Raw genomic sequence first — 27103 nt, forward strand, 5'->3', positions numbered from 1 at the left:
TTTGTTTGGAAAGTTTACTTGGTATCTACTGAAAAGTCTAGTATTGTTGCAAAAAAACTAGTACCATAGTACAGATCTGGAAACAGGATAGGCAAAGCTGCTTCTGATATTTCCTGTCTACTAGTCAGAAAGGCAAAACAATTCCAAGTCAATGATCCTCCTACATCCAAAAGGAATGGGACCTAAGGCTAAAGATCATTTGCACTTATTTTTGCTTGATCTGAATTACACAGGCAAAAATAATGATATAAATAAGGTCTTATATGAAGTGATATCCACATGCCTACTCTAGCAGAACTGCAACATCAATGGTACAGGCAGATGAATCAAAAGGTCCCCCAATGCCCACGTCAATGTCAGATCCAGTAGAAGCTCTCTGCCTGGCATTCCCACTTGAGTGCTTTGCAGTCGTGGCATGTCACCTAACTGGCTGATGCTTTCTAATAGACCCTGGACCAGTTCTGATTGATGTGTGAGTGTGCAAACATTACTAGCATCCAGGAGCCAGATGGCCCACATATCAAGCATAGCAGCCAGACAAAACAGAGGCAGATTCAGCTCACTGTTGGAGTTACATTATTTGTTGATTCTTCCCATACCTAAGTATACAAAGTCCTATTCAATTGATTTCATTCCATGTTAATCCAAAGCAAGGTCTCTTCTATTATTTCACAGTCACATTCTAATATAGAGGAAATTTCTTGCTTTTCTCCTTTCCATTTTGCATGAAACAAAGGCCTTTACAATCAACCTGATTCTATCACGCTATTTGTAAAGGCTATCCTGTGGTCTTTAGAGGCTTAGATGAAAAAAAAATCTCTTCAGTACTTCTCTGTGATAAAGCACTCATTTATTTCTTTCACCAAACTTAGATGAATTATTTTAATAAAAAGGCATAAACTACAGGAAGTAGTGCCCAAATAGGGCATATACTCCCTGCATGAATAGTTTCTGTTATATTATCATACGCACAATAGAAATGGTAAGAGTGGTAAAAAGTTTTAAGTGATTTTAAAACTGTCCTATTTGCAAAACACCTGAAAATCATAAATGTGTATAAATATTCATATTTATTCTTCCTACAAAAATACAAAAAAATTAAGTTGGTTAACCCTAGTTTTCTCTCTCCTCATATGTGTAAAACATAATGCATAGCATGGTTGAGTTTGTGCATGTGTATGTGTACATGCAATCACACAAAAGGAGGAGTATTTCAATTGAAATTACTGTGGTAGAAAAAAAATCTAATCCATAAATAGAAAAACTAGTACATCCCAGTACTCATTATTTATGCTTTAAAAGTTATATGATAGCATCCAAAATTCTTTCTTGAATCTGAATCAGCCATGCACATATGTTCCTGACTTCATTCACTGAGATGCACAGCCTTCCAGAAATCATTAAAATAGAAATTTCAAAAGCTCCAGTTCAAGGTCTAGAGACATGATGAAGGTTTGGAGATCTTTTACAAGAAAACTGGGGACATTCTTTACCACCTTTAGGTCCTGAATGGAAAAAAATGACTTAGTATATTTGACAATATCGTAAGCTTGCTTCCTGAGTTTAAAACGAATAGCTGCCTATCAGATCCACTCTGAGCACATCACTTCAAGCTGTCAGGTCAGCCACATGACTCATAGGTTCCCTCTGGGATAAGCTAATTCTAGAATCACTTTATAGTTTGGATACTTTCAGAATGAGTTATTGGTGTCCTCATAGGAGCTGGATTGCATAACACATGAAAGGAAGGTGCATATTCTACTGAAGTGTACATACTATGCAAATTGTGTAAAATTATTGTGTAGGTGTTAAGAATTTTAATTACTTCTATAAAAGGAAGCAAATATTCATCTTTCATGTCTCATTTCCAACAATAGCTTTGGTCCACTTAGAAATAAAATATCACCTTTTTGCAATAAAATCAGTGTTTCAACAGCAATATAGATCCAATGGATTTTATTTAAAATGATCATCTAACAATTTTAAAAGATGATCATTAAAGGTCAAAGACAATCTCTATGAAAAAAATGCATAAAGCTACCATAAAATTCAGCTTAAATCAACCATTACATATTGGAAATATTTAATAAAAATTCTGCTATAATTCAAGAAGAAAGTAATGAAGGGGAATAAAGAAAAGAGTAAAGTGGAATAAAATGTGTCGCATAAAACAACATATACCAGGGTAGGGTACTATAAAGTTTTATTTCTACAGCTTTGAAAGAAGCTAAAAACTCACTTGTGACTCTCCAGCTCATGAGTAATGTGGTCATTTCAAACTTATGGCAATAAAAACTTTATAGCATTCCACTTGAGAACATATGTCAAACAGAGAAATAAGTAAAAATCAAACTGAAATGTGTCAAAACACTGTAAAATACCTCTCATCTGACACCATTCCTGTGTTTTTGTCTGGGAATCAGTGGCCAATTTCATTTTGAAACTTCTGTCCGAGAATCAAGTAGCAACTTGAATGACTACTCTGATTAACATCAAAGGAAATATAAGAAAAAATATTTGCTTTCATCATGATGTTACACATACAATATATAATAATATTAAGTTCCAGTATGTAAACTGTCAAAATCACTGTTGCAAAAGAAAAGAAGCTTAATTCCTGCAGTGAATTACCTATTTAAACTTCATACAAAAAATTAAGACAAAACCATTTTTTCTATAAATTCTTTTTATTGAAAACATTAATTTTAGAGCAAATGAGCCTCTAAAAGGAGGGCCAATATTTTCAAATTATGCAATTATCGACAATATTTTAATTAATACATCATGTGTATTGCTATTGGATTTTTGCTATTAGTCCTGCAAAGCCATAGATTTTCTACTTGAATTTTTGTTTGTATTTGAAAAGCACTTTAAATGATGTCTGATAAGACTTCAGTTTATTAGTATTAATTGGTTGCATTTTGGACAATGGCAAATCTTGGGTGTTATTCTAATTCTTACTGCATTTTCTTAGTTGTAGGGCCAGAATCTAATTAATTCCATTATTAATAGTTGTCTAATTTTTAGATATTCTGTTTCATAGCATAAAGGTGTCAAACTTCTGTTTGAAAATAAGAAAAGCTGTCATGGATTACTGTATTTTTTTAATTAATTGGGTAATTGCAATGTTACTGTATGCATTAATATAGCACTCTGATTGATAACCACATTGCCACACATGAAATCATCAAACTGTTCAATGAAAAGTACTGATCTTAGAGGTTTCTTTCTGAGTATTATCTAAATTGTTTGGGTATATATTCTTTGATTAGAGCTCAGAGTTAAGAGAGTTTGGTGTAGTTGTATTCCTTTCAATCATGTAGGGAATTATAAATGTCTTCTTATATACCATGGTCAGGTATGCTGGCTCAACTCTGAAAAACAAAGATTTTTTATCTGGAATAATAATAGAGGGGAAAATTTCAAACTTTCTAAGATGATAGATGCCCACATCAACAGTGTATAGTAAAATTCATTGGCCATTGATAAAATTATATTCCAGATTAATCCAGGATTCACTCCATTGTTTCCACTGAATCTCCTGTCCTTTGAAATAGTAGAGAAGTTAGTTGTCACGTGAAAATGCCAATCCAAAATAATAAGAGTAACTTGGGAAAAGCTATTGTTTGTTTTCAATTTTTAGAAACCATAATATACCATCATTATCAATATCATTACTTTTAGAAAATAAAACTCAACAACATTTATTGCACAAGAGATGATTTATAATTAAAATCACCTGAATTGTGATCTAATATTATATAGATTTGTGCTCTATAGTACTTACTATACTCCTCTTACCTGGAGTGTTTAGCAGTAGGCCCATCTTGAGGAAAGGCATTCAGCTAGTATCTAAGACTGTCTAAAAATGTTCATATAGGGTTTCTATCTAACAAGAAGAAACTATCTGTCCCTATACCTGAAATGCACAGCAGTAGCAGTAACCATAACAGAAAAATAAGTATACACATCTTGAACCCATATGCCAAGCTGCATTCTAGAAATGTTTAGAATAATTGTACTTAAAAGAACATGGAATCTTGCATTTAATCCAACAACCTCAGTTTGGGGCCATTTTGAAGACTGCATACCACATTAATGTTATTCTCAATGTGTTAAAATAATTTTTCATGTGATTATAATTGTAATTGGGAAATTGAAATATATAGACATATTATGTTTCTTACTTTTCTTCTCTTTTCAAAAATTGTAACTTACTTAAATTTGTTTTTCCTTAAAACTGTTTATATGATGCTTTGATTTTCTTCAACTTAGTTGGAATATCATGTTTTGTAATTATAAAAAAAATCAAAAGACCTCCACTATATTCAAATTTGGGCTATTTTTTTTTTGTATGTTGAGGTAAGAGTTGGTATCTTGGAACATGATCAAATATAGGCTAAAATTGCAAATAATTTTAAAGGCTAATGTTTATGTTTTAAAAGAGCTAAACCAGCACCCCATGAAAATTTTTTTGGATAAATAAAATGTACTATAGCTGCACTATGTAGCATAATGGCCACTAGAAGCATAGCTACTAAGCACATATGGATAATAACATATTTTATTTCACTTTCACTAATTTTAATTTCAATTTATTTTGTCATTCCAGTAGCTATCAAGTTAGACAGTACCATTCTAAAAATTAGTTACTAATAAATATGTTTTATCTGGAAATATACCATAAATTTTCATATGTACCATAACATACATAAAATGGATACAATCTTATTGATATCTAAACACCCAAATCCAACTCTTTGAAATATAAAAAAATACTACGTATTCTTGCTTCATTTCAGTGAATATAAGGAACATGGATATTTATGAATATAACTTACCAACAGCTATTAGTCATTTCTGCAAAACTAGAGATTTCCTCCCCCCCAAAATTAACTAGATAAACAACTTAATCATCTGCTTTCATATGCCATTTCACGCCTTGCACTTGTTTATTGTTGTTGTTCTTATTTGTTTCCTTCTTGGAATTTTTGCAAAACAGTTATGCCAGAATATGGTATATTTTGTCATTCTTTTGAAATACAGATTTTTTTTTGCTGTTGACTATTTATATTAAAGACAAATATATACTTAATAATTCAAGGGAAACAATCAAAAGTTTTAGAATAATTCCATTAGCTAAGGACTTTTTTAAAAGTTAGATCTATTTGATGTAGATTTGTGATCTGTTAGAAACCTAATTGTTTTAAGTATTTGTAATTCAAGCAGCAGCAATGCCAAAGGATTTAATTATCAGTTTAAAAATCCAAACAATGGGAAGCAAGATAACATGCTGCCTTCAAAGCTATAGTAATAAAAGGAGTGCTGGTACATCTTCCCCATGTACCTGGAAATGATGGATGACCCAGATTTGCCTGCTGCAAAAATCTATGTGTCTAATTCAAATAATTTTGATTGTGTGACAGACTTTACCCTGGTAATTTCTGAAGGCAAATTCAGATGCATATTCTCATTAAAAACAAAATACTATAGTCAGGTGTAGTGGTGTATATCTGTAATCTCAGGGGCTCAAGAGGCTGAGGCAGGAGGATTGAGAGTTCAAAGTCAGCCTCAACAAAAGTGAGGCGCTAGGCAACTCAGTGAGACCCTGTCTCTAAATAAAATACAAAATAGGGCTCAGTGGTCAAGTGCCCCTGAGTTCAACCCCAGGTACCCAAAAGAAGAACAAAATAACCTGAGTATGTGATATTTATAATTAATGCTTTTTCAAAGTTTTTTTTTTCTGATTTGAGAATTCCTAAGTGATAATTTAAGAAAGTAAAACATGCACTGAACCTATAATGTCTTTTATTTTTTATGTCCTGAAAAACAGGATGTATTTTTTTTTTTTTAAATGTGGTTTACCAAATATTGGATACGTGCATTGTAGTCTGGGATTACTCCTTTGGCATTGCTCCTATTTCACCCCTGAATATTCTGATTTATAACAAAAAGTAAGAAAAATTAGGAAACAAAATACTCTTGGACTGATATAACTATAAAACCAGAAAGCAAGAATGACAGTTTTCAAGCCAAAAAACACCTAAATTTAGCACCTGACTTTGTTATTAAATAGTTTGGGTGAATCATCTAGGTTTTTAAAAGCTATATGCAAGACATTTGTGAATTGTGAATGATTCCTTTCATTCATGTGACATGACTGCCATTAATCTAAAAAATCAAATAGAAAAGAATGGAATAAAAAGTATTAAAGTGTGGCTACATATAGTAAAGATGTCATCACTTTCATGAAACTTTTGGTTTTGCATAGGCTTGTGTGTATGTGTGTTTGCATGTATATGTGAAAGAGAAAGACAGAGACCAATAGAGAGAGGGAGAAACTGGATAATCAAGGCTCTGACTTTTTCTCATAAATTGGGCTATGGAAAATGTAGGGGAAAAAAAGACTTCTCTTACACTTTACAAGTTTCATGGCTAATACCTCCTATTTAAAAAGACAGAAACACAAAAACATATACACATTTACTTAATATAAGTTTCATGTGACACAAGAGCCTTCAGATGAAGATCACCTCCTCCTCCCCAAACAAAAACAAAAACAGGAAAGTCCTATGCATACTTAGGTTGAGTTTGATGGAGAATGGCAGTCACACAGAATTATGTTTGGGGGCTAAATGGGTATGATTTGATTGCAATCAACTGGGTGGAAACTTGGTGGGGTATGTTCATTCAGATTCTTCTCTGTGTCCGTGGGTGACATTCCTTTCTTCAGGGTATAGCATACATAAAGGTCTTGTGACCTACTTCAGGGTAGAAGTAGAGGAATATGTCAGAGACATATTTGTTGCTTCTGTGACTTCCTCAAATGTCAGATGCCACATTTTTAGTAGTATATCCAGAACCTCTTCAATGGCAAATAGAAAACAGGTGAATAACCCTAAATCTGAAATGATGTTACATAGAGAACTGAAAATGTTAGAGTTTTTGACTTTGCCATGTTTAATCTTAACAAGCTTATTTAACCATTCTATGTTTTCTCTCATACTAAAATGTAAGATGTCTATCTCAAAATATTGTTGTAAGAATTAAATGAGAGTAAACATATGCATTCTACATACCAATCCCAATTCCTTTGGATATATACCCAATAGTGAGATTGCTGGAATACATAATAATTTTATTTTTAACTTTTCAAGGAACCTCCATACTACTTTCAAAATTGCTATACTAATTTACATTCCTACCAACAGCACAAAACAATGATAAGTTGTTGAGGTGAAAGATAAGGAAATTAACTTTTTAAATTCTTTCACAATGTATACATAGATCAAAACAACATATTATACTCCATAAATTTACAAAATTATTTGCCAAATAAAAATAAATGAAAAGAATTAAATGAAATGCCACTGCAAATCCATTATGATAATACTTGGCACCTAATAAATTCTGTTAGTATTACATCTTTATCCTATGATCCTTGATTTACTTTAATTTTTAAGTTCAATAACTCTTTATAATGCGGATATTTTCCTCTTCATTTTTAACTTAAATTCTATGTAAAACATTGTGATTTTAAAGATGTACATTGAACATTATCAAAAATTCCTAGTTATGTGATTTTTCTAACATGTACATTTTTCATACAAAAAACAATTTTGGAGAGTAAGCCCTCATTGTCAATTTTTTCTAACATGAATTACTCTTTTCCTTTTTTAAAATACATTTTTAGTTGGATACTATATCTTTATTTTGTTTTTATGTGGTGCTGAGGATTGAACTCAGAGCATTGCACATGCTAGGTGAGTGCTCTACCGCTGAGCCACATCCCTAGCCCTAATTGCTCTGTTCTTAAAATGTCACCAGCTTCCAGGATTCAATCTTACCCTGCTAATAGCAAGTCTGTTGCCTATTTCAGAAGAAGAAATAAAGGCTGTGTTGGGCACTAAGAGGCAAGAAGTTAGTTTCATATGAATGAAGCCAGATTTAAAGATAGGCAGTTAGTGTAGATAGGTAAATGGAGTCCGGTTGGATCTAGGAGGCCAATTTTGAGTGCTTCTGGGAAGTTGGAGACTGTCCCCTGAGGGATCTTATCAAGAATCTGCCCCTGCTCTAACCTGTTGCCAAGGTAACCAGCCCCAGGAATTTCCCCTCCCTACAGGGAGCTTTAAGGTTTTTAATGAGTCTTTTTTCTATTCCATCCTGCCCTTCCCCCTTCAGCCCACCAGTTTCCCACCTTTTGGCCATCCCACTGAGCATTCCTAGGCCTAGTCACACACAGGAAGGAGAAAGCTAAGGGGGAAAAGGCAGGAGAACAAAGGAAGCCTAGGACATATAAAAAGGGCAGAACACCTCCTTCTTGGGATACCAGGATACCAGCTATGGCCCCCTTCTCCCACGCGGGAGAAGTCTATGTTACCCCTTTTTAAATAATACCTGCTTCATATGTTTGCCTCGGCATACTTCTCTAATGTTCAAACTTCAACATGTGGGGAAGCAGGACATAACCAGTTAACCAGATAACTGGAGGTATCTTGAATATTTCATACAATATAAGAAATTTTTGCTGGGGACCTTCCTTCATACTGCCACTGAAGAAAAGTGCGATACTATACACCAAGGCAGACCAAGTGAAATTACATCTATTCATAAAGACTTGAATAGTAATTACAATGACAGCATTGGTTGGTTTAGGTAATAGCTTATACTTCATAAATCATCCTGCCCTTGGAAAATGCTAGGTACCATATAATAAACTCATGAAATTGCTTCAGACCCTTTGTATAATGTTTTAAAATTTAAGGCTAATTACTTCCAAATCAACACAGTTTTAAGCATAACTTTACTCTGGCTTTTGATTTGATACATTGTCAATTATGGCTATCTTGGTTGGATTTAAGTTGAATTAGATTAAACTGTGACCCAGCGATTTTCCAGCTTCTCATGTGGTCAATGCAAACAGTTATATTTAATGGTGGTAAAGTTGAGATAAAAATGTTAAATGTAAGAGTCAATTGCAAGGTCATTATTTTTTTTCAAGTAATGAAAACATAGTACTTGATCCACTATAAAATTACAGGCTAATGACTCAGTCCTACAGAGTGGCTCTCAAACCTTATTCAATGTACCCACACTGATTTAAGCAATGATAAAGTATCATTTCAAAGATTAAATAATGACAAGTAGTATAAATCACATTTTAGATGGTGCCACAAAATACAAGTTTTTAAAAGCTCTGGGTAGAAATTTTTGGATACAATAATGAGAAAAATGGTTCAAAGGTATATGGTAAATTCTTATAATTTTCTAAAAGAAACAAATATTTGTAAATTCTGATTTTTAAAAAATTTAACACAAAAAACATTTCAATATTTTAATATTATTTAATATTATTTTCCTAGGCACCAAATTCCATATTTGAAATTACCATCAATAAAAATACCAAAATACATTAGATTGCCCAGCCAACTGTAGAAAAATGGAATATGTCATCCCAAAATAGTCACTTTGACATAAAGACTACTTTGAGCAGAAGGCAATTCAGAATAAGCCGATACAAGGAAAGCACTCTGCCCTTCCTTATCTGTTTAGAAGCAGGACATAAATTCACAAAAGTGTCCTTCTTTTTCTACCAGAAAGGACAAAGTTTTATAATCAGAGACAACTTTAAGTCCTTATCAGCTCCTAACACCAAAGAAATCTACATAATGAAATATACTAACTAGCTCTCATCTGCTATTAGTTTTCAACTTACTTGCTTTCCCATAATTTGCCATCCTTAGAGACTCAAGGTCCATAAATTTTGTCTCTTATCTAAAAATGCATTGTTCTCTGTTTAAGATGTTATATAAACTAGGGTTCTAAGATACCTCTTTGAGATTTACTCATTTTTCCTTGGGGGGTTCCCATGACATGAAGTAGACATGTTACTAACTTCTGTTTTTCTCTTGTTAAACTGCCCTTGGTTAGGGGGGTCCCACTTAAGAATTAAGGATAGAGGGAAAATTATCTTTCCCTACACAACCTATTTATTGAATGTTTATTCCACAGAAAGATGAACAATTACCTGATAAGTCTGAAAATGTAAACAAATAGCTTTTGTAATTTTTTTCTCAAATTTACCCAACAATATTTGGACCAACAATATTTAGATTTCACCTATTTTAAGTACATTATCTCTAAACTATATCAACACTGTTGATTTTTCTTAACAAATTATTATATATGTAAACATGATATTAAAATTGAGGTAATACCTGAAAAATGTTATAAAACCATTTCAAAATAAATGCTACAAAGATTTTCCCCTTTAATATTTAATTACCATTTAAATTATTTTCAGTGAAAGATTTTGATATTTCAAGGATAGCAAATTCAGTTTATCTTTTCTTTTTCTTTTTTTTCGGTCAAAGCATATTTTTTAAAATATAAATGATTAGAGGTGGAGGATAACCACTTTAGGCATAGATATAATAATCAAAATATTTATTCTCTGATATAATAGCTATAGGTAATTTTAATAACAGGGATAATTCTTATAAAAAGTACCATGCACGAACCATTTACACTGAAAAATATTGTTTTCTGTGCAAAGTGAGCTAAATCAAAGAAGGAAATATTCATGAAACTGCCTACTACTCTCATTTGTTCTCATTAAAAAAACAGCTAATGTGAAACCAAGGAGTGACTTCACTCACATTTCTAATTAAAGGGTCTGTTACTCTCCATTTATCAGTTGGCCACAATTTTCTGGACAAGACTAGAAATGATTACTTATTTGTTGATCACCCTTTGTCTACTTTTACCTTCTCTCTGCACACAGAATTGGCATAGTGATATCAGGACATGAGTTAGGATAAAAATAAGTAAAGACATTCTTAAAAACATACTCTTCCTGTTTTGTTCCAAAGACTTTACAATTCTGCTTTCCATCTGCTTTACAAGTGAGGTTTCTATCAACAGATTACTGTCAGACTTGATCTTAACTTTTTGTGTTCTAGTTACCATATCATAATTTGATTGAGAACTGTAGGTGAGTTTATATCAACAGATTACTGTCAGACTTGATCTTAACTTTTTGTGTTCTGGTTACCATATCATAATTTGATTGAGAACTGTAGGAAGCTAAAGGAAATATGTTAAGTTAAAAACATAATCCAATGAGCAGAATACAGAGGACGACCCCTGCACTGTCATTAAAAAGAAATTCAAGGCTGGGGTTGTGGCTTAGTGGTAGAGCACTCACCTAGCACGTGTGAGGCCCTGGGTTCAATCTTAGCACCACATATAAATAAATAAATAAATAAATTAATTAATTAATTAATTAATTAATTAAATAAAGGTATTGTGTCCAACTGTAACTAAAAACTAAATATTAAAAGCAGAAATTCTTTTGCTGAAGCAAAGAGCATATTGTCATATGAAGAAAAAGAAAATGTGGATATGCAATTAATATTAATACCCAGATGGGCTATTTTCTAAACTTTGAGAACAGCCATATTAATTTCCCATCTCATTACCTATCTGCTTATAGAACACAAAATAACTAGAAATTTATATATACTCACCCCAGATACCTATATCAATCAGATATGATATATATTTTAAAGCCTAATAACATAACAAGAGTCTTATAGGACTCAAAATATATTATAAATGTGTATTTGGTTGGTTGGTTTTGAATCTTTTAATACCAGCTCCAATTAGATTATTGAGTCTAGACAACACAAAATATACCCTAACTTCCATCAAATATAGTGATTCTTAGCTACCAAAAAAAAAAAAAAAAAAGGAAAGGTTATTCCCCTTTGAGGGTTCACTGATTTCCTCAGTGGACTCTCTTCAAACATTTTATTTTACAGATCTGATTAAATAAATGATATTCTGTGGTAGTGGTTCTATAAAAGTGGTTCTTGGACCAACAACATCAGCATCACTTGGGATTCATTAGAAATGAAAATTCTTGGGTCCCACCCTTGAATAATGTACTCTGTGAACCCCTGGAATACATGTTGTTACAATAATCTCTATGTGGTTCTCATGTACTGTGTTTCATCACTATTTGGAATGTGTGTGATATCAAACAACTCTACAAAAATAAAACTGACTTGCTTTTTCATTTCAGATTGATACATCTAATATAAAGGGTAGACTTCACACTCAATTTTGCATGAAAGATTGTTGGTTGTGGGGCAGTCTCATTACTCTATCATTGTCTATTGTTTTACAACTTCATGGTTTTCAACCCACAGTTCAATAATAACATGATTAAATCAATATCTAATTGTTGGCCCAAACAGCTCAACAACAATGTAATTACTCAAGAATGGCATTTTATTCCTTCTCACTACTTTTATTCTTTACTCCTACAGATCTCTTTGGCCACTACCCCCCTGACAAGTCAAATATTTACATGTGTAAACTAAATATTCTTTCCATTGAGACCACTTTATAATATAGAGGTATGGCAATCAATAATTCCAATTTTCTCATAAGGTATTTCAGAACATAGTAATATAGAGAGCAAAACATTTTTTCACCTTCTAAAACTAGCCTAGAATTATCAAGATCTTAGTAGCAGCAGGTTGATAAAGAACAACAGCAGTTGATAAAGAAAAAAAATCTTCCCTATAAACAAATTATTTTCACTTTCATTGAAAACAGTGAGACCTATCACGATTCAATTTTATTTTCACTAACTGAATGATATCCTTGTTACTTGGGTACTTTGCAAAGATTATATTCAGGAAAACATTCCAGGGAATGGTTCTCAGTGGATTACAACTATTTAGCATAATTATATTGATTCCAAACACAGACGCATAATTCTACAAGTCTTCTAAACATCTAATGTAGATGTTTGGGAGTCCACATACCTGTAAACCATATTTTGTAATTCTCATAGTTATCTCAAATAAATATTCGAATTATCTCTCAAAAATATTTTTATACTTAGTGCAAATAAAAAGAAATACTTACAATAATAATATTCTGTTTAGATTACTTCATTTACCAATAGCTAGTATGTAAAAAATACTGATTTTAATGTATTAGAATTAATTCCTAAATAATCAACTAAAGATCTCCCTAAACAATGGTTGCATGTTGGGGTTATTTAACATTCAAAAGTAGATTAAATCATTTGTTATTATTACAAGCACTCAGTACCTCCTGTTTTCAAGTTATCAATATCCCCCTACCGCCTCTTCATTTCTCATAGAACTTATCAATTTTGTGATATGACCCAAGAGAGGAAATTTGGTAAGTAAAATAGAGGTCACAACAATAACAGGCAAGGAAATATGGTACTTAAAATCTATTGCATAGGTTCCAATTTCACCTCTTCCTTGTACCTTGAGAACACCTAAACTCTAATTTCACCTTTTCTGAGTATCTTACGAGGTCATTGAAAGAACTAGCTATCATATATAACTTTCAATAGTATTATTAATATAAGGGTATATAGGAATAAACATTTTTGAATTCTCAGTTTCTGAAATGAGGATTTCTATATTTTCCTGTGTCAATATGCAACTCTCTAAAACAAATGTACTAAATTCAAGCATTACCAAAACCATGTATAGACTGCTTATCACCATCAAGATACATAATTTATTGCCCTTCATTCTCTCCCTCAAGTATATTTCTTCTGAATATTACATACTAGGAAGAAACTGGAAACCAAGGGCATACATGTCAATTTAGATCTATGGTGGACCTTCCATGGTACCATGGAAGTTCTATTACTTCTGTTAAATGAGATACCGTGTATAGTAGTTAAATGTAAACTTAGAACTGATACAAAGGAAAGATACATATAGATTGGTACCTCTTTCACTAAAATAATATTTTGCCATTATATCTCTCTCAGCTTTTTTCTTTTATAAAATGGAAATTTGTAACTCATTTTAAATGTATAACATACTTACTCTTTCTATGTGTGTATATGTGTGTGTGTGTGTTGAGGGCATGAACTGGCATAGAAAATGTAGTAGGGTAATAAAACATAAATAAATGTCCTATTCTTCCTGCTTCAAACCAAGAAGGTAGCTGAAACCACATTCAAGAATGAAATGAGCAGGCATCCAGAGGAAAATTACCCATTCAAAATTTTTGTTCTGAGAATCTTGGTTGATACAGGTTGAGTCTCCCTTATGCAAAATGATTGGAACCAGAAATGTTTCAAACTTCAGAGATTCTCACATTTGAAATATTTGCATATAATTTACCAGTTGGGCATTTCTAATCCCAAAATATAATATCTAAAATGCTTTAAAATATTTTAAGTATCATTTAGGTACTCAAAAAGTTTCAGATTTCAAAATACTTCAAATTTTAGATTTTGGGATTAGATATGCTCAATCTGCATAAGGTTTCATACAAGGTTCTAAATGGAAAGGATATGGGGGAAAGTTTAGTCAGACTTCATAGAGATTTAATGAGCTTCAAAAATAGGGAATGAAATGATATTGAATTCAACACCCTATTCTCACATAGAGCTTTCAGACATTCTGATAAGACATCCTTGTTAAATGACTGTAGAGTTCAGATACCAAGGATAGAGTTATCCAACACTGGCAACTGCCCCCCCCCCCAACCCCCGCCAGCTTTGTTCCCAAATAAGGCATGGCATGTAGACCGGATGCAATTTACACAGACATGTCCACTTGGCCCTTAAGCATACTAGCAATAACCAGAATAGACTGATAACTGAGATACTCTTTTACACTATTTTGTATACTATTTGGCCATTGCGAATTGTAAGCATGGAGGAGAAGAATACAAAATATTATGGAGATTGACTTTTCAACAGTCAGATTGCTGGGGGTATTGGTTGTTGTAGGAAGAGAGTTATCAAATTTAAAGTACCAAATGAGTCATTAAAACTATGATATGGAATTAAAATTCATGCTTGTTTCAACAGCATCACAAAATCATGGAGTTAGGGATACAGTAATTACCACTTAACTGTTATGTTCTCAAGAAGACCAGATGACATCATGGAAAACAACAGAAGTGAATAAGAGGAAGAGTTTCAGTAGATAAATTGCATTAATGTAAGATTCTTTCAATCCAGAACGTACGTATCTTCCACAATGACAAAAATGGCAATATTTTTGGTTATGTTTTACTATTTATAATGCCCTTTTAATATAATTTTTATTACAAGTTAGCATGGATATACAAGGAAAATAAGACTCAAAAAATTTGATTTTATGTTTAACTTTTTTTTCCCAAAATGAATTAAAGTGTGGCTATGTTTTCCCCTAAAGTACAGGGTGGTGTAAAGAAGCTGATAAACTGAAAGAAGGTGAGTTCTAGCTTTCTGATGTATGCCTATATGTTATAGCAAATTTCCTATCATATCATAGGACATTGTGAAGCCATTGATAAAAGTAATTGCACATTCTTACTTCATTTAAGTAAAATATAAAGCGTCATACTGAGTTGTGAACAATCAGACAGAAAAGTGGAGTTATGGAAGTAGTGATGATCACTAAAACCAGTGTAGGATCAAAATCACAATACAACTCATTGGGAGATGGTTTATCTGAATATTTCAATTGACCTACAATAAACGCTTTTATTCTCATATAGCATCAAGCAAGTTTTATGACAAAATTATTTTTGGTAATGATTTCCAAAACTGTCTTAACAAGCCTTGGAGAATGAGTAAGATTTTTATAATATATATTTTATTTATTATAAATAAATATTAAACATTTATTGAGGATTGTCACATATCTACAAATTACATGGAAAGACTATTTACCCTGAATTAATCTTATCTAGAAATGGCTTTGTGTTTATGTGGAGATAAATATTGTTTGCTTATCTTTATAGAAAGGGTATGATAAATCACATTCTAGTAGAAATTTTTGGAATCAGAGGTTAATAGAAGACTTATTTTGAAAAAATGGAGTCTATTTTAAATTGAAAATGTAAAACGTCAGCTGGATTTACGGCAAAGACACATTTGGCTTCCAATCACACTAAAATAATAAGGATATATTTAATCAAATTTATTTCTTTAAAACACCCTTTCTGTGGCTTTACAAAATAACAAGGAGTTCCTTTGATATATCTCTATAATTTACAAATATTATATAAATGTGTGTACACTCCACTGATAAACCTTTGAACTCATATTCATTTGTACTATAATATATGTGCATGTAATTTGCCATACTGACATATAATTTTTTGTTGCTTTTTCCTCTCTTTTAAAGCTTCTTTAATACATTGTTTCCATTCAGAATTTTTCCTTGTTTTAACTTATCATCGAGTTAATTATCTTTACTATTGACCAAGTATATTTATTACATTCATTGTGTGCCCTGGTTTAATAAATATTGGGGTAACCTAACTTTCCTATGTACATATATAAATATACCACAGTGAATCTCACCATCATGTACATCCACAAGACACTAAGTTTTTTAAAAATATGAAAGTAAATGACAGAAAGATCTGTAGAATAGACAGAAGGAAATAAGAGGATGGGGAGGAGAAAGAAAGGGGAAGTACTGGGGAATGAATTAGAGCCCATGACATTCCATGCTTTTGTAAGTATGTCAAAATGAATTCTAATGCTATATATAAATTAAAAGAACCAATAAAAATAAAATAAAGCATATATTGCTTCCATTCATGAGTTCACAGTTTAGACCTTTCTTCATAAAGGTTTCCAGATTCCTTTTAGCTCAGAGTACTGCTGGCTCAGATCACCCACACACAGCCTACTAAGTTCTACTCCATTAAGCAACTGGTCAGCATCTCCCAAATGACAATGTACAGACCATGAGATCTGAAGATTCAACTTCAACTAATTATGCCTATCCTACATGCTCAGAATTCTGCCGAAAGCTACGCAGTTACACAGTAAAGAATCAAATTATTTATTTCACAATTAGGTTTAATTTTTGGATCACCAACTGTTTTAAACAGAATAAACTGTTTTCCTTTAATCCCTCTTTTCTTCATAAGTAATATGGTCACCTATCTGAAGTTTGGACAGAAAAACAAGGTCATATAAAAAAGACACTTTTAAAGCCCTCAAAATTAAAAGTATATATATATATATATATATATATATATATATATATATATATATATATCTCCTCTAAATAAATTTTCTCTTCTATATCTATAAACATTTACATTTATTTCTGATTTGGAGGATATGCCTGAGACTAGAAATTCTATATCTGAAAAAATGATGAGTCTTGTGATCTAATTATAACAGGTTTAAGGAAAATACTTATAAAAATAAATAAAATAAGTGGAAGATAAACTAGAGGATGAAAATATTGGGAAAGGGCATTTAATGAACTCATATATGTGATTATTCCACAGTTTTTAAAATATGGACACTCATAAAGGCAGAAAATAATATATCTAATTGCTCTAGGGTAGTACCAAAATGTATTCATAGAAGATAAAATATCAAGATTTGGTTTGTATATGAGCAAGTGAGTTATGATAAATGATACTTGAGGCTATCAATGTATAGAGAGTGAAGACGTATTTAGATTTGTGAAAATTAGAATACAGAGTATTTGTCTTTGTCATGTTTATATACCTTATAAAATGACTCATTGGTTTAATTAAAAGTTTTAAAGTATTGTGATACTTATTACTTCAGAAAATATTTTTATAATTCTGGTTTCTGTATATTGTTTGAAAGTTTATATTGATTGTCTTTCAAAATCCAAAAATTAAGAAAATTTTAATGAAGCCAGTAGATACACTAAATAACTACATATATCCAACTTGGTAATATTCTGAGGATTATGAATTCCTATCCCAAATATTTGGGTCTATTTTTCATTTTTTACTCTGCTGTATTTTTACATTTTATCCTTTGTTTATTATGTGTATCTCAGTTCAGAAAAAGTTGAAGACTTTAAATACCTACAGAGAGAATAATTCATATATATTAAGAATGCCTGGCATTGTGCTAGAAATTTTCACCTCAAATGAATTGTTAAATCCTTACAACGATATGCAAAGTATCAATTTTGCATATTGTCACTTGAAAGTCTTGGATGTAGGAATAAAACATTATTAGCAGTATATTCCCAATGTCTATGTTGGGTTTATCGAGTAGATACTCAATAATGCATACATACAGATATGATGAAAAAATAAGAAAACTGATTCACAAAACATTTGATTTACTTGCTCAAATCTAGTGTGATTAAATATAATTCCAAGTTTTTCTAACCTTGAAATTCAAACAACCTTTATCTATTGCATTCCAAATGCTAATTTTCAAGATAAGAATATTTTACTCTGTGTCCATATATAATTATCTATAGTTGTGCTATTGATTGTGAGTTTGGTTGCAATGTAAATATTAAGAGTATAAATTAATATATGGAGAGAAGAAAGATGATTTTTCATTTTAAATTATTGGAAGTTATAGTGACCAAATGGACACAACATAGTTGTATTAATTTTGCTTGAACTTGGTAAAGATACAGAAGGACAAAACATGGTAATTTTCATAATTATAAAAGTTCCATGTATCTTTTTCTAATTTATGACATATAATAGCCACTTGAAGGAAAATTGCTATTACAAACCTCTGACGACTCTCATGTCATTAAAGAAACACACATTAATGACAAGAATCAAAGTTGCATTTTTGTAAAATTAATTAATCTCTTTGCCATATATCATCCTATTTATTAATTAAGATTAAATGTAATATTTGCAGTTTTACACAGCTAAAACATAAACAACACTATGAGGAAAATATGAAGATTTAAAATTCACAGGTATATAATCCATTTTGAAAATTCCACCACTTGTATCTTAAAAGAGAATTAACAAATATGCTTACCTTAGAAAATTGTGCATTTATCCATTTTGTGAATGTTTTCTTTTGAACATCTTCTCTTTCATCTACAATGTAAAATAGTAAAGACAGAGTTTAAATATAGTTCTTATTTTACAACCAAAATAAGTATCAATTATTATCTACTAATATCATTTTATTTAGTATTAAGTTCATTAATAAATTATATCAAACATAAGTGATTTTTGTATTAGGCATCCAATCTAAAATTATATTTGAAAAATAATTGATATGGTTAGGATAATAGTTATTCAAATATCATACAAAGACATTGTAGAAAAATAGTGGAAATAAGTGGAGAGGTATTTATTTTGCTATAATGTTTAGCTTACTCTAGTATAATTAAAAGAAACTACTAGCTGTCATTTCTTCAGTAAAACTATTCCTGATCTTTTCCCTATAATATCTCCCATCCATGTAGAAATAATTACTCCCTCTTTTGCAACACCTACATACTCTAACATGGGCTTGATCTCCTTATAGGAGAGGATTTCTAATGATCAGAAGCATGGCTTAGTTATCTTTGCACCCCAGAACCTAGCACATTGTCTGCCCAAATTAAGAGCTCAGAAAATATGTTTGATAAATATGTAAATGCTTTAAGGGAGGGGAGATCCTTGAAGTCCAAGATTTCTAGTACCTCTTTTCATCTAAAAGTCAGGAAATTTCAAATAAAAATGCAAATGATACTCTTCATGGCTTACATATAAATACTCAAAAGAAAAATCTCCAAGGAATTATGCCAAAGGATTAGGGTAAAAAATTATTAAGAAGCAGCTTTACAGTATTCATGCTTCTAAAAATTATCTCCTTTACCTAAGCTGGAAATTAGTACTGAGTAAAATGGACAGAAAAAACATCCATCTTGATTTATTGAAATGCTTTTTCAAAGTCAAAGCCTATCTTTGAATTACTCTAAATGTGATCATCTTAGTTAATATTTACTAAATGAGTACATTTGTGAGATATTTAAGATTTTGGAATTTCATATTTTATTTACTTGCATCAAAATAACCATAACTGAAATGCCCTGAAAAAATAATCTTATTTGCTCTCAAAATTTTTTTTAGTAGTAAATCTCCATTACTTTTCTTGAAAACAGATGACATAGTAAGGAATATATTTCCCATAATAAATGTATGAATACTAATAATATGTTTATCTTTAAATCATAATATAATTCATTCATAGATGTTTTAAACCAATATGTGAAATGGTAGTGGGTGATATATTTTAAATGCAGAAAATTTTATTTATTTTCACAAAATCCCTTCTTCTTATTAATTTGTGTGATTCCTACAACCTACTATGTATGTAGTTAATATTAGCATTATTGATATGGTATAGGACTAATCATGTATATAATATGAAAGTCTTTCCTTTGTAGACAAGTATGAATAATAAAAATAGATAGTAATAGTTTTTGGACCTAATTATTGCCCTTTGGGATCTTTTTATTACCATAAATTCAATATAAAATACATACTATTAATTAAAACTGAAACACTTAAAAGTGAAAAATGAATACTATTTTTATTCTTGTTAATTAAATGCACAAAGGCCTTGAAGGCAGCATGGAAACGTTTACATTATATAAACAATGCTATATGTCTAGTGTGAAATAACATTAAATATGAGGTTCAACATATAAACATCTTCACTAGATGTCATCTCTTACCTCTAGTGCATTTAATACAAGAAAAATATGACTTCAATGAAGCATATGTTTTATCTTATATGGTAACATTTTCTCTAACTTGAAAAATGTTATTATACTAAATTTTATCATTATTATAAAATGTATAATAATTACTAGTACCTTATTTCATTAAGATGTCTTAAAATATCATCTCAATTATTTCATATGTAATTTCCTATAAAACTATTTTATACATTAGAGATATGTGAAGTCAGAACAAACTAACCTAAGAGGTAACAGAAATAAACTTTATGTAGATTATGTGAATCAAAGTCTTTGATTTCCACATTTATTAGCTATCTCTCATTAACATTATAATTGCATATAGTGGAATATTATAAGATATAGAATGCCATAAGATAATCTCCAAGTAACAAAAGGTAAACATATTAACAAATTCAAATTAACCATTAATTTGAATCCTCTATTTAGACCAACACGGGGGTCCCATGATTGTTGTAATCTATGTGAATAGAATCTAGAATTTCATAATGCACAAATTGTATGTCTATATGAATTTATTATATGAATACATTTTATATATCATAAATGTTAAACATTTTATAAATTGTAATAATTGTTATTCACTTGAAGAATTGATTTCCTCAGGATGCTGGATGATTTGGTTGTTAATACCTTAAATAATAGAGGCTGGGGTTGTGGCTCAGAGGTAGAGCACTTGTCTAGTACATGCGAGGCATTGGGTTCAATCCTCAGCACCATATAAAAATAAATAAAATAAAGGCATTGTGTCCAACTACAACTAAACAAATATTTTTTTAAAAAAATGTTAAATAATAATGCTTTTACATTTACTAACTGGTATTTAGTGTTTTTTGTCATATGTAACTAAATAGAAAAAATCTTAGACATTTATTAAATTTATTTTAACTAATACATAAAAACATAAAAATCATTTAAAGAGACACCATGTGAAGTTTGAATAAATATATACATCTTATAATATCAAAATCAGAGTAAACATATCTATCTCCTCAAATATTTATCATTTCTTTATATTGACAACTTTTAAAAACTATTTCTTGCTTTTGTAAGTGTATAGTACATCATTGCTATCAATGATCACCCTGTGCAATAGCACACCAGAAATTCTTGCTTTTATCTTACTATAACTTAGTACCCATTGATCAACCTTTCCATATTCTTTCCATCCTTTCTTCATTCCCCAGTCTCTGGCAACCACTATTCTATTCTAATCTTCTGTGGGTTTTGCTAAATATTGTCGTGTTACTTTCCCATACTAACTGGTACGAGAAAAATAAATTTAAGAGTTTCTGCATTATAATTTCAGTGCTGTTAGGAGTCCCATTGGTTTTGTTTTTTAAGCAATTACTGCTTTGTTAGATGTAAGAAGATACTTGATGTTTGCTTTAATATAAATTGCTTTAATTAATAATGAAGTAGGACATGTTTCATGCATTTATTAATTCTGCATGTTTCTCCTTTTGCTAAAATGCTAACTTATATCCTCTGAACATGTATTTATTGAGCACTAGATAGTTTCAAATAAATTGGAATGAGATAACATATCGATAGTTCTTAAACATATTAAGTCATGGACTCCATTTTATTATCTAATAAATGTAATGAATGTTTTCTATCAAAAACATGTCTTCAGAGACATATTTGCATACAGTTTTCTGAAGCTGATTGACTACTATGCTAAAGATTCCTATTAGTATGAAACTTAAGGATCTCTATTTGCAAATTAAGCTACTTACTCTTAGTTAATAAATTTTTTCCCAAGTGGACATATTCCTTTTAATTTTTATTTCACTTTATTATTTTGACTTTTATATATTTTAATTTATACATTATTTCTCATAGTGCTTTAAAGTAGTTAAATTATGCATGGTCAATCACATACCTACAGTTAATCTAAAGCCAATATATATATACATCACACATATATAAATCATGACAGAGACTATTTTGATGCTTTAACAAGATGGATATTTTTGTAGACACAGTCAAGGAGAAAAGAATAAAATGAAATCTGTTTTACTAGGAAGTCATTATCTACATGTTTTTGTTCACTCATTTCAAGTATAACAGTCCTTTTCATTTTCTCTAGGGTTTGTTTATAACTGATTTTCTTTTACTAATAAAATATGCATGGGGATATTAATGTGAGAAGCAAGGAAGAAAATCTCTCTTAGAAAATTTACTTGAAAACTGTTCCCTGGAGATATAAAGGAGTAAAGAACTACTACTTCATAAATTGCATAAAGTGACCAACATTTTATTTTATTCTCTCTGTGGGGAACTCCATATAAATTAGCTTTCTACCATGACATAAAATTTGTATTTCTTCTTAGAATTAATTAACTCCTTCTAATAAAGTTATTTTTTATTCAATATATCTGGCTCTCCATAGTTTCTAAGATTAGTGAATTGACCCTTCACCCTGTTATTAACTTTTATATCCCTGAGACCCTCAGGAATATAAATTTGGGATATATTAAGTTGTGATACTCATGATTCACAAAAACAAGTTACTGCAGAAAAATGATACCAGGCAAACTGAGAGAACATTGAATCATGGGAAGTGGTGGTTTCCAGTCCCAATGCAGGACTTCATAGAATTATGGCCTCAAAATTGCCAGGCCTCAGTCTCTTTATCTGTAAAATGTGGATATTAATTACTTTTTAAGTGACAGAACTCTTGCTAGGATACAGCAGAATCATTCATGCAATTATTTATAGACACTTTTTTTACACATAATGCTTATTACATGCTGGTTATTACACTAGTTACTGGAAATGTAAGAGGCTCAGTCTTTGCCAAAGTTCTTAGCATAATAGTAAACAGACATATTATAGATAAACATGAAACATTTTGTATAAGAAAGGGTACATATATTCACAGGAGCACAGAGAAAGGGATATGCTGCTGCATGGGTGTTAGGGAAGATATTTTAAAAGTGATGGCAAAGTTGAGTAGGGATGAAAGAGTGAAAGTTAAGAGGGAAAAAGTTTGGAAAGAGAAGATGAATCTTGCTGAGCAGGAAGTAAAGGTAAAAGCAGAACATGAAGACATCAAAAGTGCATTGCATGTTCTTCATTAAATGTAGTTCCATTTGTCTGCACTCTGAAACATGAGCAGGAAAGTGACACATGATGAAATTGCAAAGGGAGCTGGGAGTGAGATGCTGGAGAGTCTGCACGACAGGACCCCTTCCCTTTGTCTGCTATCAGGTAAGACTGTATAGGAGAAAACTGGAAATAAAAAAAAAAAAACCAGTTCATTGGACACCAATTATTATCTTTATTATACTGAGCAGTTGGCCATTCTCTGTACCCAAAAAACATTGTTAATGGTATTTTTTGTTAGTTAATATGTTTTTGAGATTCTTATCCCTTATATGAGAGAGAAAGTAAAAATGTAGGCATAGAAGGAAATATTAAAATTGACAAAAGTTTAGAAATACACATAGGGAAGGAACACAAAGGGATATGAGTTAATTTCTCTTTAAGAGAAAAGACTATGAAGTAATAGGCAAGAACTATTAGGGTCAGTCTATTCTCTGCTTCTACAAAAAACTGAGAAAAAAGGAAATGAGGAATATGGAAGATTAATGGTAAACATTAGATAAGGTTATGTGATACTTAGGAGCATTATGAGGGAAAGCCTCCAAACTCAGGACATATTTAGAAAATGGATTTACCATGCTATTAATGCTACAAAATGGCAATGCAGAGTGGAGGAGGTTAGAAGGAAAAAATGGCATGAAAAATGCTTTCCATTAAATCTGAGTAATAGCTTTTGATCAGAGGATTTTAGATTTCTAGGGCCTAAGGTGACTGTAGTGGTCAGTTTATAATGAGGAGGTCTAAAATAATTAAACATCCACACAAAGAACTGAAAAACAGTTAGTGTCAAAGAGGTCTCATTTCCCATTCACTCTGCAATCAATGCAATGCAGTTTCCAATGCTCATTATCTTATAAAAGTTGTTTTTAATAGCAATATATATATCCTTTCTCATTTCCAAGATAGTGACTATCTGGATCAGAACTATATTCCTAGCACTTAGCATAGAATATGTTATATAGTAATGCTCAATAAAAGTGTTTTAAGGTAATGAAACTCAGATTTATTTTTCACTCCTCCTCTCATTTTTCTTCTCTGCAGATATAAATTCTATTACCCTATTAAACAGAATGATGGTCCTCCAAAGATGTCAATGTCCTAATCCCTGACATCTGTGAAGAAATTATGTTATATGTCAATGGAGAATTATGGTTACAGATGAAATTATACTTGCTAATCAGCTTACTCTTGATAGGGAGATTATTCTGAATTATCCAGGTGGGTTCAGTATAATCACAAGGGACTTAAAAGGAAAACACAGTGGTATGAGAGCGAGAACCAAAGATAGAAGCTTGAGAAGGACTTACTGGTTTTGAAGATGTAGAGAAAATGCTATGAGACAATGAATGTGGGTAGTCTCTAGAAAATGGAAATAACAATGGAGTAGATTGTCTCCTGGAGTCTTGAAAAGGCACACAATCCCATGGGCACCTTGAATTTAGCCCAGTGAGGCCCATTTTGAGTTTCTGGCCTGCACAACTGTTTCATGGTAAATTCATGGTGTTTTAAGCTGCTAACTTTGTGATAAAATTTACAACAGTGACAGGAAACAAATATGTAACATTTCATCTGTAAGTGATATTAAGTCCAGCAACAAATATATACTGACACCTACCTACTAGTGGTATAAATACAACTCTGAAAAAGATAATGTATCTACCCATTTGTTGTTATAGCTTAATGAGAAAAAAAGACACAAAAAGAATATATATGTGAATTCAGACATACTAATGAGTTCCCTGATTTAAAAAAAAGTACAGCACTCTTTTCAAAAGCATATATTAAGAGAATGAACTTGAAAAATCCAGTATTCCTTGATGAAGTGACAACTCATCTGAGTTCTGAAAGTTAATTAAGAGCAGAGAGGGCAGAAAAGAAAACTTCAGAAAATGAAAAGATCAGGCAGAACTCTCAGGATGTGAGAGAAAGATAGTGAGTAGTTCGTACACATCACAAGAGAAGAAGAAGTATAAAAGTGGCAAAGATAAGTCTGGAAAACAAGTGAAATAATCATCAAACAAATTATGATGGGTCTTTACATTTAGGCAGAGGGTAGTTAGAAATCAAAGAAAAAATTGAGTAATGGGGAGTGTTTAGTTTGAATTTGAGAAATAGATTTCTCAGTGTGGAGTGGAGAACATTTTGGAAGAGGTAAGACCTGTTAGCTGGTTATACCTATGATCTCTATGAGAAATGATGATGGCCTGTACTACTGAATTGCAGCAGAGCTGGAGAGATGGAGATGCTTACAAAGTGTATTTAATAGGTTTCATTGATAAGAGCTAGTTAATAATTAGAGGGGAGTTGGGATTGGAGCAATCAGTGATATTACTCAGATGGGAGTCTAGAGAACCCAGAAAGAAGAGGACCTGGTTCTGTGTGTGTAAGGAAGGCATGAGAGACATTGGGAAATATTAAGCTTTGATACATAAAAGGATAGGTACATAAGGCTGTTGGCTATAGCAACCTGAAGCTCAAGAGACAAATGTGACTTGAAAATAAAGATTTTGGAGACGCCAGTCAATAGGCACATAGTAACTGAAATCTCCATAGTGACTGATGCTATTAAGATAAGTACATAGCTTTCTAATTCAAAATAATCGCTGTCTCTTGGCTCTCTTTCAAACACAAGGGCTTCTCCCTAATCTTTTTCACTGAGTTGCCCTTCACCCTGGAAACATTGGCATTCCACCCAGGGCTTATCTATCCTTCGTCTCCTTTTCTTGGTCTACTTGATTTATTCTTCCTAAGCAATGTGACCTCCAAACTTCACCACAAAAAATCTTTGTATACTGATACTGATGATTAATGATATCTACATCTACCTTTTTAAACTTCCATAATGTCATGAGCTTCAAGCTGATGTGGTTGGTTTTAGTTAACTTTTCCACCTAGATGTACTGCCAGTACCTTAAGAATATCATTCATCTTTCCTAATAAATTCACCTACACTTCTCCTCCTGTCAATTGGTGGCATTAGTATCCATTTACCTACCAAATAAGTAACTCTTGAGTCATTATGCAAGTTTGAGGAATACTTAACCTGAGGCTGAAGGCAGAGTATTTAGAATGGCAATGTAAGGGCCTTCACAATTTGACTCCAACATAATATTCTAAACTTATTATCCATCAAGCCTGTTGGCAGTCACACATACCCCTTCACTTAACACGTATCTGCCAGATCGACTCAAGCTACACAATCCAAATTTCTCCATGAATAAATCATATACTTTCTTGTCTTAGTCTTTTGTTCACACAGTCCCTAGAATATAACTTGAAAATTTTCACTCATAAGATTTAGTTCAAATGTAAGCATTTTCACAACACACTTTTTCCTGATATAGTTAATCAGTCAATTTCTCTGACATATGTATAAACATTAGCATTTTGCTAACTGAGTACACTACATATGTTTTACAAAAAATATTTAATTATACACACAAATATTTTAACTGTATTAGATGTGT

General features: G+C 31.4%; 1 protein-coding gene across 3 annotated transcripts in view; it reads right to left on the reverse strand.

Annotated features, from left to right (window-relative positions):
• Window positions 1-27103, reverse strand: part of Dmd (dystrophin) — a 2011337-nt gene that overhangs the window by 1821991 nt on the left and 162243 nt on the right. For all 3 annotated transcript variants that reach the window (XM_077107047.1, XM_077107046.1, XM_077107045.1), the window contains exon 2: window positions 18809-18870. In XM_077107047.1, the coding sequence (XP_076963162.1) occupies window positions 18809-18870 (62 nt within the window). The remainder of the gene's footprint in view (window positions 1-18808; window positions 18871-27103) is intronic.

The sequence above is a fragment of the Callospermophilus lateralis genome, chromosome X (assembly GCF_048772815.1).
Source record: "Callospermophilus lateralis isolate mCalLat2 chromosome X, mCalLat2.hap1, whole genome shotgun sequence".
NCBI lineage: Eukaryota > Metazoa > Chordata > Mammalia > Rodentia > Sciuridae > Callospermophilus > Callospermophilus lateralis.